At 39.1% G+C, this 12628-nt stretch overlaps 1 protein-coding gene across 5 annotated transcripts in view; it reads right to left on the bottom strand.

Moving 5' to 3' along the window:
• Positions 1-3602: 3602 nt before the first annotated feature.
• Positions 3603-12628, bottom strand: part of PCMTD1 (protein-L-isoaspartate (D-aspartate) O-methyltransferase domain containing 1) — a 73880-nt gene continuing 64854 nt past the window's right edge. For all 5 annotated transcript variants that reach the window (XM_074987183.1, XM_074987185.1, XM_074987186.1 and 2 more), the window contains 3 exons: positions 9729-9900; positions 7822-7945; positions 3603-6200 (listed from right to left, as the gene is read on the bottom strand). In XM_074987183.1, coding sequence (XP_074843284.1) covers positions 5830-6200; positions 7822-7945; positions 9729-9900 — 667 coding nt within the window. In that variant the 3' untranslated portion in view covers positions 3603-5829. The remainder of the gene's footprint in view (positions 6201-7821; positions 7946-9728; positions 9901-12628) is intronic.

The raw sequence follows: 12628 nt of genomic DNA, 5'->3' as shown, positions 1-12628 counted from the left end.
TGCTGGCTTTTTACCTCAGCAGCCCTGAGGTAGATCAGGCGAGCGGCGAACTGGCCTCATCTCTAGGATGAGGTACTGCGTGCTCGCCTGCTGAAAACCCAGGGTCCGCCATCTACAGTGGCAAGCAGGCTCTCAGGTGGATCAGCTGGGTGGCGAACTGGCCTCACCATTAGGGTGAGGTACTGCGTGCCCAGCTGTTGAAGCCCAGAGCCTGCCATCAAAGCAGCACCCTCACTCCCGCCGCCAACCATTCTGCGGGGACGACAATGGGCACAACCCACCTGCCTGACAGGACTGAAGCCGTCTGGACACGTAAATTTACCACAGGCCTGAGGCCCAGCCCATGCTGCACAGACTTTCACAGCCCTAAGGCCTAACTTGGGCTACACAGACTCTTACAGGCCTGAGGCTCAGCCCAGGCAACTCTCACAGACCTGAGGGTCGGCCCAGGCGACTCCTACAGGCCTGAGGCCCAGCCCAGGCGACTAGGACTATTATAGGCCTGAGGCTCAGCCCAGGCCACACAGACTTTTCATAGGCCCGAGGCCCAGCCCGGGCCATACAAGTTATACGATCACAACACTGTGGGCATTGGGTCCCCACATCGGGGGGGTTCGGGGTCACAACCCGGACCGTGTCCTTCCAGGGCCAGGGAAGGGCCACACCCAGGGGCTCGACCCTAAGGCCAGGCCTTACTGCCCAGGCTTAAAATTATTACTGCACACTTGTATTAATAGTTTTTCTGTTAATTAGTTAATAGTGTTTACTTAGTACAATTATAGTTAATCTGTTAATCTGAAGTGTGTTATTGGTTTAAGAAATAGGCAGGGCATCTTGGTGGAGGCTTGACCTCCCAGTACCCTGCAGACCCTGCATTTTACCTTAACCCCTTACCTGTCTTTATCCTCCAAGCTCCAGCTGGGGAGGTAACACTTCCCCTCACTCAGCTGGGAGGAGGCCCTAGCAGGCAGAGCCCTAGAGTCTCCAATAGGGTGGCCTAGCAAACCACCCGGAGCACAAAGGGGGAAGGCAAATTAACCTTCCCCTGCTCGGAGCCAAAACCATTTAAAACTCCTAAGCCTCTCTCCTTAAACTTTCCTTTTAGCCTCCCAACTCAATAAAAACTGCCATACAGGTCTGCCCTATGGATTTCCTGTGTGTTACTATTGTAAGTGTTTAAGTAAAATATTATTGTTGCAACTTAGTATATTAGTAGTAGTAATCATTAGTTTATATAGTTACGTTGTAAGAAATTATCTACTGTGTTACATTTGTTGTTCCCTTTTTTCTTGTTCTGTTAATCAATAAACTTTGTAACTGTTTGCACCTGCCCAAGCCTTCCTCTTCTCGTCTCACCCTTCTCCCTTAGAGCCAGCCTCCTGCCTGCCAGGGAAAAACCTACCAGACTCTCTAACAGCGGTACAGGGCCAGTGCACAATCCCCGGGGCCTCCTGTCGGAGGTGGGTGGGGGCGGCCTGCAGAGGGGCGGGGTAACCTCTACTCGTCGCCAGGTCTCCGCCATCCCCTCCTTATCCTCGTCCCAGGCCCCTTGAGGATCCGAGCAGCATACTGGCGTGGGGTCAGTGTGGCCTTCGCCCGCAACTTTGCCCGCACCGACACAGGGCTCTTGTTCTTCAGTTGTTTCACTGCTTTTTCTACTTCCTCCTTTGAAATATCAGTCTCGCTCTCGATGCTTGGTGGAAATATCTTTCAGTTCTTCAATCAGTCTCTCTGAGACACTCGGTTCCAACTGTGCTTTGTATAGATCAGTGCAATATCTTCTCCATCACTGAACAACTTTTCTGTTCATGAGCACTTCCTTGCTCTGATCTTTGATTGCCATCTGCTTCCGTTGCCATTTCCTATTAATATTCCTAATTGTCTTATACACCTCTCTATGCAGCCAATGTGAACAGGACCTGTATAAATTTTAATTGAAAAAATGGTGTTTTACTAAAAATGTTAAACTTCTGTAAAAAAATTTGAGAAATATCTTTTTCAAGTCCCACCTCCTCAAAATTGTTCTAAATTGAAAATGTTTGGTTTCCAACTAAATAAGCAAAATTTCCAGTTAAAAATAATCAGTATTATTTTCAATGAAAACAAGTATTCCTAATACATTTTTGCAAACTAATTGTGAACACACTTGTTCCTCACTGTACTTATTCATTTACTGCTCAAGCATTTTCTCAATACAGGAAACCTCAATTCCAACTTTCTCGTAGTGGTTTTCCAGTTACACACAACACATATGGGAGATTATATTCCTTGGTACTGGAGTAAGAATCTGCAAGAATCCAGAGCCCGTATTTACCTGCCTTCCTTGTTAGGGACAAGATTGCTTCCAGACAGAGCAAGTTTAGTTAGTTAGTTTACAGTTTAACGTCAGATTTAAAATGGGCATAACCCCCATATTTGGCTATTAGGTATAAATGCTCCTTTTTCCACAAACTAGATGATCCATCTTTCACAGGAGGTATTGACATCCTGTAGGCTGTTTTCAAAATACACAGTTGGATTTGAATGTAGCCCTGAAAGAAGCTATTTATTTGGGGAGAGAAGGGTAGCAAAGGAATTCTGTATCTCCCACTAGATAAAGTTAAAACAAAAACCAGTCAAGTAGCACTTTAAAGACTAGCAAAATGGTTTATTAGGTGAGCTTTCGTGGGACAGACCCACTTCTTCAGACCATAGCCAGACCAGAACAGACTCAATATTTAAGGCACAGAGAACCAAACACAGTAAGCACGGAGGACAAATCAGAAAAAGATAATCAAGGTGAGCAAATCAGAGAGTGGAGGGGTAGGGGTGGGGTGGGGGGCTGTGCCTTAAATATTGAGTCTGTTCTGGTCTGGATATGGTCTGAAGAAGTGGGTCTGTCCCACGAAAGCTCACCTAATAAATTATTTTGCTAGTCTTTAAACTGCTACTTGACTGCTTTTTGTTTTGATAGTGTATAGACTAGCACGGCTTCCTCTCTGTTATGAGATAAAGTTAAGAGTGTTGTGTGTTCAATACCAGAGAATCCTCTTCAGTCTCCTCCTTGTCCTTAAATATTGTTTCCTTAAAACATCTATGCACAACAGGGAGGTTCTCTAGATGGCCTGTGCTTCAGCATTAGGCACACTGGAACTTTTAAAACCCCAAAAGGTTTTTCTGAATGTAGGCAAGAGGCTTTTCACTCAGACTCCAAGATCAGAAAGAAGTATCATGAGTATCTAGTCTAACCTAAAGACCACAGAACCTCTTCAATGTAAGTGTCTGCCTCTTGCTCTCACTAGCAAAAGGGCCGAGTCATTTCACAGTCTCCACTGGATATCAAATCTAGTATTATGTAGGGCTTATAATTCCAAAACTGTTGAAAGGTTGCATCGGTATTCTTCCCTATTATAGTAGTTTTTCATTGAATTATGTAATTGTTTGAGTTTAAAAGTAGCAAAGGTCTGAATATGCACATACTGAAAATGGAAATACCACAAATGAAAGCATTTCCATGTGGAAAAAAAGAAAATAAAAAAAACTTGTTTGACTAAACAAGCCACCAAAGAGTTTTTATTGCAATAAAGTCCCATTACCAACTTACATCAAAGACAATTGATTCATTTTATATTTCTACCTTTTTATTTAATGTAAAATAATTCCACATATAAACACAAAAAGAAATTGTTTCTGCGATTCCCACAAAGTTATATACTGAATAACCATGACAAATCAGTCCATCTTACTAAGTATACAACAGAGTGAAAAACCATGAAAAGTCATTCTTCCAAAGCATCCTGTATAAAGTCATCTTAAAGAAAATATGGAACTTATATTTAGTAACTTGAACTTTTGAACATATGGGTGCTGATTCTGAAAACAGAAGAAAAATTTCCCAGGCTACCTGGAAAGTATAACATCTTGAATTTCAGATTATTTAAATTCCATCTAAAACAATAGTTAAAGGATATATCAGCGGTTCCAATAGCTAAGCCATCACAATTACTCCATTAGTTTCATTTTATAGGAAAACATTTAAAAACAATCTCTTGCCAGTTTTTCCTATTGTGGAAATAACATCAGGTAAATAGAGGATTTAAAAAAAATCATGCTGTGAATTTGCTGTAGGGAAAAAAAAAAACACACACCCTGGTATAATAGGTCTTTCATCAAGTTGCCTTTTCAACATTACTAAGACATACTTTTCAAAATGGTAAATGAAGCGTGAAATGAATCATCAAAAGTCAGCGTCCAATCTGTAGCAGGACTATATATATAAAGTCTCAATGTTATCACAATGTTGACTTTTTAAATTAATATTGGAAAACAGGTTTATTGCACTAGATGTATAATATCTAGATGTGAAAATATTAACTGAAATGGTGATGATTTTATCTTATGCTTAGGTTACATGGTTGACGAATTTAATAACAAATATTAGCACAACAGTAAATATATTGCACATAAAGTCTCTAAGAGGAATGTATTCCATTAGGTCCAACAGACAGATGTGTCCAATAAAAATGTCTTTTAATATCATGCCTAGCTCTTAAACTGATTTCTCCCTTATAGCAATGCTACAATACGCTCAAAATATTAAGTGGGCAAAAAATGAACAAAGCACTCCATCAAGCTTAGAAGAAAACTGCAAGCAACTTCACCAAATGGGAGGAAGAGATGGAGGGTAAATATTCAGATGACTGGGTCCCAAACTTTAAACTGCTAATCTCAATTTCCAGAATATATAAAAGAATGGTGATTATTTATGAGCTAAAAAGAGCTGTGTTCAGAAACAAAACATAGGGCCCAGTACAATTCTGCCTTCTCAGATAAATATTTAGATGAAATACAAAATTCACTTACTAAAGTGCATTTACTGAACAAATTCTACTATTACAGCTATCCAAGTAAGAATACAAGTTAAACTTTATTGATATTCTAATCTATTAAAGTAGTAAATATAAATCATTTAATTCTAAATTACAATCTTTTTATTACCAAATATTGTGTCTATAGTGTGAATTTTAGAAAGAAAGTGGTCTTAAGACCCTAGAGAATGAAAAAATGTCCTTATTTATAAATACTGTAAGTGTAGCATGGACAGAACAAATAAGGTTGTAGTAAGCATCTTTTTTGCTTTATATTCAACATGATATTCCTTTAAGGCTCTGAGAAAAAGTGGTCACTTTTCCTCAAGATCTTTTGGCAAAAGATAAATAAATGCAAAAGTAGTAGGGCCACCTGACATTTCAGAACTTACATTTTTGCATTTCATTAAAGCCACCTCATTCAATGACTGTATACAATTATTGCACTTATGTATTTCTTGGAATACATTTATATCAACACAATAATGACTGAAACAAAGTCATGGTAAAATAAATGTATTTGTAGCGTAGAATTTCAAGATTATACGAGAAATGCCTGTGTGCATGTTTAAAATCTTATTCAGACAACTGTTATTCAAGTCAGAACGCATTTGTTCAACAGCTATTTAACACACACAAAATTTCACTTACCCTTCTATCAATACAAATCTGTTTAAGATCAAAAAAGATTTACCATGCCAAGTCTTGATTAATGCTGCACACTGCTTTGGAATATCTTTCTATCAGAGTTAAAACTGTATTCCTCAAAATGTAAAGAAAAATAGATTTTTAAAAAGGGATGCTCTACTACTGAATACAAGTCTTTGTAGCAAAGTTAAGACAGAGAAGTTACAATTTACCACTGTATTTCAGTCTTGTTGAAAGACATGATATTTGTCCATCTATTTCTTAATAAATGCTACATTTTTTCAAGAATAAAGGAACTATCAGTAGGCTTTTTTTTTTTCTCCCTCAAAACAAGTTACTTCTCTCTGTAGTATGTCAAGTATGCTTTTAAAGATTCGGGTAGCGGTAGACTCATGATTTTCTCTCGCAATAAATTTCGAGGAGGCTCTTCTGGCTTCAAGGCTTCATTGTGATCTTTATCATCATCCTCTTTGTTGTCTTCTTCCATTCTTTCATCTTCTTCACTGTCTAGAGGCTGAGGAATGAGCTGATTGCCTACAAACACATAAGTACTAATCCTGCGTCTACGGCACCTCCTGCGTTTTCGTTTTGGTGGTGGCTTCTGAGGGACACCCTTGGCTTGCATCTCATCATTTATGAAGTTTCTAAGAGTGCGTCTAATGTAGATCCGAGCTAAGTCCTGTAGATTCCGAACAGAACATGGGGCTAGGAGGAAAAAAAAAGTTATACATACCATATCAGTGAAATTGTTATTTTCTCAAAGAAAGAAACTGATACAGAAGATGAAGTATAAATACCAAACAGCAATTTGAAGACTTAATGGAACATACAGCTATGAAAAGCGAAGTTTGGCAACTTTTGAAAAACCATGCAGCAAATCAGTAATCTTCTGTGAGCTGAACTTACTTGGGGCTTTAGAGAGTGGAGTGCACATGGGACAGACTGTACAATGGCTGATGAGGTCAGACAGGTTAAGCAGAATTTTACTGGATCCCAAACACCCAAGGAAAGGAAATATAAGCCCTTTCCTCCCTGGCTGGGGTTCCACTATGTGCCCAGAGCAAGAACTCCCAATGATGAGATTAGAAGAGGAACAGAGTTTTGATCTGCTAGTTGCCTGCTATGTGCATTGGGCTAGTTGCTATTTTAGAACGTGGAAGAAATTTTTCCATTGCTGCCAGATGATTTGGATAGTTATTTTCCCCTCACTTTTCCCTTAACTCCTCAATGAGTTGAGGGTGAGTTGAGAGGTAAAGTTCATGTCGTCCCAGCATGATGCGTGCCCAGTGCAGATACCATCTGAGAGTGGTCCTGCTTCCCTGATAAAACAGAACTGAACGTGGAGTTATAGGAAGGCTTCCCCTAAAACAACAGAACAGAAAACAAACGTGGGGAAGGATCTTCTGATATCTTCCGCCTTTATCAGATAGCCTTTTTTTTTTTTTTGGTACGGCTACACAAGGAGAATAGGTTTGAATTCAATAAGGTTGACTTTTTAAGTACACAGATTTACAAAGTTGAAGGTATCTGTCCTCACTGTGCTCATGAGGTCAATGGAGTGCATCCCCAGTAGCACTGCCTTCAATGTTAATGATGCATTGTAGGTAGCCATCTCTCAGTTCCTGCCATGCCTTTCCATTCTGGATTACGTGCCTAGTGCCTCATAGGACCAGAACATTGTAGTGGGTAGTTCTGGGTACATACTGTCTGCCTTCCATAATGCTCTTACCTCCTCCCTCTCTGCTTGAAAGCAATGGCAAGGAATTTTTTGTGCCTTTCTTCCCCTGGTTATCCAGATAGGTACAACAACATGGACCTTCATTAGCAGCAAACTGCTATGGAAGGCATTGCAAACACATCACACATTACACATCACACATCATGTTGTGGTTTCTCTCGAGCCTAGCCAGGAGCTGCCAGAGTGAGGAAGAATGAAAGGAAGCATGAACGAAGACATGCAAGAACCCACTAAATGGAGCAACTGACATATGCTGGCAGTAGTTGATCATGTTGATATAGTGGAATGCCTGTTCTGGTCCCCTGAGACAAGAACAGACTGATAGGACTGCACAAGGTATGCAGATATAGAACAATGACCAGTGGCTGCAAAACTTTTGAATGCATAAAGCCACTTTCATGGAACTTTGAATTGCTTTCCCTTACAAAGCTGAACCTGGGGGGGGGGGGGGGGGGGGGGCACAGCTTTTCTGAACAATATATTCCCATTCTATTGTGCTGTACCTGTATAATGCAGCCTCCCCACTCTGTGGGCAGGAGCAAAAGGTATAATAAAGATGTGCAAAAAGCCACAACAGCTGACACTTACGCAGTCCCACTGTATCACGTTTGCTGTTGTCATTCCTATTGGGTTGTACTAGTGGAGCAAATGAAACAGCAAGAATGTTTTTACTTTCCCAAGTGTTCTGTCCAGTTCGCAGGATTTGTGTTAGCTGAATGAAAACAACAAAAATATAAGATGAAGTTCAGCAGTTCAGTAAAGGGTTTCACCCATTTTTATTTGTTACAACCACCATTCTTTACTTTGAGACAGTTTATAAGACTGACTTTAATTTGTTTCAAATGTAATTCAGAAAAAGCTGTTTCCTGCAAAAACTTAGTTTTATGTATTTTACAAAACGATATTCAGTCATTTTCCATTTTGTTGTGCTCTGAAAAAAGGAAGAGTTTTGGCATGTATTTATGCTTTATTAACAATGTCCTTCTGCTAACTTTTTTTAAAGTTCAAATGTCCAAATTATTTACATTTAATATTCCTGTAAGCTAAAGCAGAGTGACATTTAGAAATATTTCACACAGATTCATCTTCATTTGCATAATCACACTCTGAATATCTTAAACTGTCAAGACACAGCCTGTGTCTAACCACCACAGAAGTGGGCACATAACTGCACATCTCTGTGGGAGGAGGAGTAGTGTTAAAGATATTATACTGGTGTCTGAAAAATAGGAGAAATGAGCACACATCTATTAAGTTAATCGAAGAAGGCTTTCTCTGGCCCTAATCCAGACTGAAAACAGTTAAGTCCAAGGTCATGATGATAATCATTTTCTTCTGTATTCATAAATATTAGCAGAATGTGCTAACTTAAATCATTAATTGTCTATTCAATTAATTATAATTTTCATTGAAAAATCCATTTATCTATAGAGAAATAGTTACTCAGTGAAATAGCACGATACCGCTATCATGTAAGAAAGCATCCAATTATGTTACCTATATGATAGCATACTTTAACTGTACAATTTTTTAAAGAACGTTAGTGCTTTTCTGCAAAAATATGTAACAATTGTAAGATAACTTCTTCAGTAAGACTGTTAACTATGAAGTAACATGCATACTAACCAGCAGCTCAAGCATTTCAATAAAAAGTTGGGTAACGAGGGATAGGAACTTGAGAAAGTCATTTCGACTCTGTGCCCCAGTATCCTCAAACAGTAAACTGGAGATAATAATGCTTACTTCTGTCTGTAAAGCTCTTTGAGATCCACGCATTAAAATTACATTAGTGCTAAACATTTCATTGTGAATTACAGTTCTGAGCGAAAATATATTACCCTATAATGACAAGTAACACCAAAAACAACAATACCCAAACGAGATCATTAAAAATTCTAACCTGTTACTTTGAATACCTTGTGTATTTGACAGCATGTTTATGTATATAGTTAATGTAACTGTTTCCCCTACAGTCAACTAGGAATCTTTGCTGAGCTCTCTTTTGTACCATAGGAAACAGCACATTATTTATAAAGAAAATACGATAGGTAGGGTGTGTGTGTGTTCGTTCGTTCAGCAACAAAAGATGTTCTGGAGCTAGTAAAGCACATTGAGATGATTTTGGTGAAATTTTTGCCTGACTCAAGTTTTGCTATGGGCTTCAACTGGACCAGGATTTCACTCTTGTTTTAGCTTTTCTTTTGTATTATAAGTTAACTAGATTTTCAAGTTAATGGTCCCCTTGCAAATATGGCCTTTTGATAAAATGGCCAGTGAGTTTGGTGCATGTGCGCACGTGTGCACACACCCACCCACACGGTAAACTTTAAAATACTGTAAAACTTCACACTTACACTGTACCGCTGTAGTTGAGCAGATACATATTAGTCAAAAAGAAAATATATCAAATTCATAGTCTACATATGAACCAATCATTTTTGTCAAACTAAGATTCTTTTGTCAAAGCATAGCAAATAAAAATGTCACTGAATCACCTGATCTTCTATCGGCATAACCAGAATGCCTCCAACTTTCAATAAAATTTTCATGTAGTTCTCATGATCTTTCTGGACTCCAGCTCCACAATAGATCCGGTCATACTGATGACTGTCTGATGCAATCTCCAGACAATTACCAACCACAAAGGCAGGTTCACAGAACTCAAATCTAGAGTAAATGGGGAGGAGGAGGAAAATGAGGGTAAATAGTACAGAATAAAAGCCAGCTGTGTAGACATAAGTAAATGTAGCTGAAAATATAATAAAACTTCAATTTCACACTTTTTGATGATGTGTAATTTACATGTTTAAAGAACATCAGCATACTAGATACAGGAAGACAAATATATCAATGCTTGCCTATTCATATCACTTTACTTTATCAAAAGAGAATGGTGTATTATTTTCTAAATGCGATCATATATGCCTTGCTAAATTATTAATGAAAGTAAAAGAACTGAAACACAAAAGGACCTTTTAAAATTACTACATTTATTCACATTTGCAAAATATCCCTGTTAAGTTCTGGATGTTGCACAACAATTAAAAACAGTTTAATAAGACCTTGGTCTCAAGACTACTCTTCTTTCATCAACTCCTAAGACTAGCTTTCTTCCAAGCAACTCCCTTCTCAAAAGGGAAATAAAAATGGAAAAATGTTTTTCACTATGTTCCCTGAAAGTCACCAACTCTGGTTCTAACAGACCAAACAGGAGACAGTGGTTTCAACAGTCAAATATCCCTCATTAAGAATTCCATTTAATCAGCCCCTGTTCAGTAAGTTTTTAAATCATGGGACTAACTTCAAGCACATGAGGCAGACTCACTGAAGTGACAGAATAAGAGCAGCTCTGTAACAACTCAGATACTTGTATGAGACCTGGTAATTGGAATCCCCAACTGTATGAACTATTTTTCCGGGGGGGGGGAGGGGGGAGGGCGGCTTGCAAGAAAAACAAGCAGCAAGTGAAACAATGCCTCAAGATGAGTCACCCTTTAGTAAATAAAGGGCTAAAGAGACACATCCCTGTCTACCTCCTATTCCAACCATCTTGCAGAATTGAGTAACAAGCAGGGTCAATGCCCAGAACTTGCAAGACCAAAAACTACCTAGATTTTAAGGAGCTCTTCCGGGGATGCAGACTATCAAACACCTTCTATGACTGAGCTAGCTCCCTGCTTTTCTACAGGGCTGTGAGAAGTTGGGGCTCCTCAAGGTTAGGACAACATTCAAATATTTCCAGATGTTCCTACACAATAATGGGGTAGTCTGAGAAGGGGCTACAACTAGGAAGTTGTAAACATTTAAACCAAAAAGAGATGCTCCTTCTCCCTGATGGGGGTCAGGAATTCTACTGTACCAGCACATCCACAGTTGCATCATGGCTAAACCATGAAAAAAGTCCAGCATGCCCCTAGCTACATTCAAATGGAGTGACTAAGGTGCTCAGTTCTTCTCCTGTGCCCTGTCAAGAGTTACACCATAGCTATAACCTACATAATTTCTAAGACCCTTCAGCTGGGGTTCAGCTCCTATAGGACACTATAAAAGCCTTTCCTTAAAACCTGCTTTTCCTTCATTCGCTGTCATTGGTACCCCATCAACTGTTCCACCAAAAGGCAAAAGTGACAACTACTTACATGGTCACAGAATTCTTTGTGCATGTCTTGTGTACCATTTTGTACTGAATGAAATTTTTAAAAATGGTGTTCTAACCTCATGGCTTTGAAAGTTGGACAATGGTTCATGGCTGCTTACCTGAAATCCCAACATGTTTAGACCCATATAGGTAAAACTTTCTAAAGGGTTCTCACTTGGTGCTTAGATTCATGTTTACTGAAGCATGCAGATCTGTAGTGACAATAATTAAAGCTCTGCAGCACACTGCTGCTGAATTGGTATATAAAATTATACTAATTCTGATTTGAATTAATAAATTTCCAACTATTGACTTCTTACATAGAAAATATGGGATTATGAAATTTAACAAGATGTCTAGAGGGAGGTGAGATGGGAAGCACACAGTTGTTTTCTCCCCTGAAAAACCACATCAAGTGTAAAGCAAACAATCTCATCCTTACATAGGGTACAGTCACATGGTGATTTAATCTGGAAGGTCTTTAAATCCAGTCAGTCTCAACCTTCACCCAGTTGTATTAAGAAGTTCACAACCATCTGCAGCCAGGTTGTGAACTTGACAGCTGACTGCATCATAGAAGAGAAAATAGCTTGAACTGACTACAACAGAAGAAGATCCTAACAAAAAACACTAACAACATTCAATACACAGGGAGCTATCAATGTTTCCTTAAATTACAATGAGGTCTGACAGCTTTCCTTATTCACAGTGACACCAAGTTTGATAATCAAGGGCTTCCATGTTCATAGCACTGCCATTAATAAAACAATCTTCTGGTTTTGTAAACTGATAAGCTTTTGCTTAAAATTCTTCTTCTTTGTAAAGATGGAAGTTGGCTCCTAAAACAGCTTACTCCTCCCTCTTACTATTAGCTGTGTGCATGTCCCAAAATACTTGGCCCACTACCACTACTACAGCATTCTCTTCGAACTATTGTGGGTAGCTGTCAAGCCTTTGGTATGTGTTTTGATCTGAATCCACCAGGACTGAAAGCCAGGTTGCAAGCAACAGATTCACAGGAGAAAGAAAGGAAGGGTGGTGGTTGGAACTGGTTTGTCCATCTCCAGGACACAGTGTGGGGCATACTTTAGTTGAATTAATTTCACTTTCAGGGGAAGCTGCTGAGCAAAAGCTAACTACATGAAGGTCCCAGCAGGAGAAGGGGATTGGGGGAATAAAAGGATGCCAGGACAAAGAAGAAGAAATTAATTACATGACAATATGTTACATTTAATGGCATCGTAAACAAAGCCTGAT

Source organism: Carettochelys insculpta, chromosome 2 (genome assembly GCF_033958435.1).
Source record: "Carettochelys insculpta isolate YL-2023 chromosome 2, ASM3395843v1, whole genome shotgun sequence".
In the NCBI taxonomy this organism is placed as follows: domain Eukaryota; kingdom Metazoa; phylum Chordata; order Testudines; family Carettochelyidae; genus Carettochelys; species Carettochelys insculpta.
The sequence above is the reverse complement of the archived record's forward strand: the minus strand, read 5'-3'. Positions and strand labels throughout refer to the sequence as shown.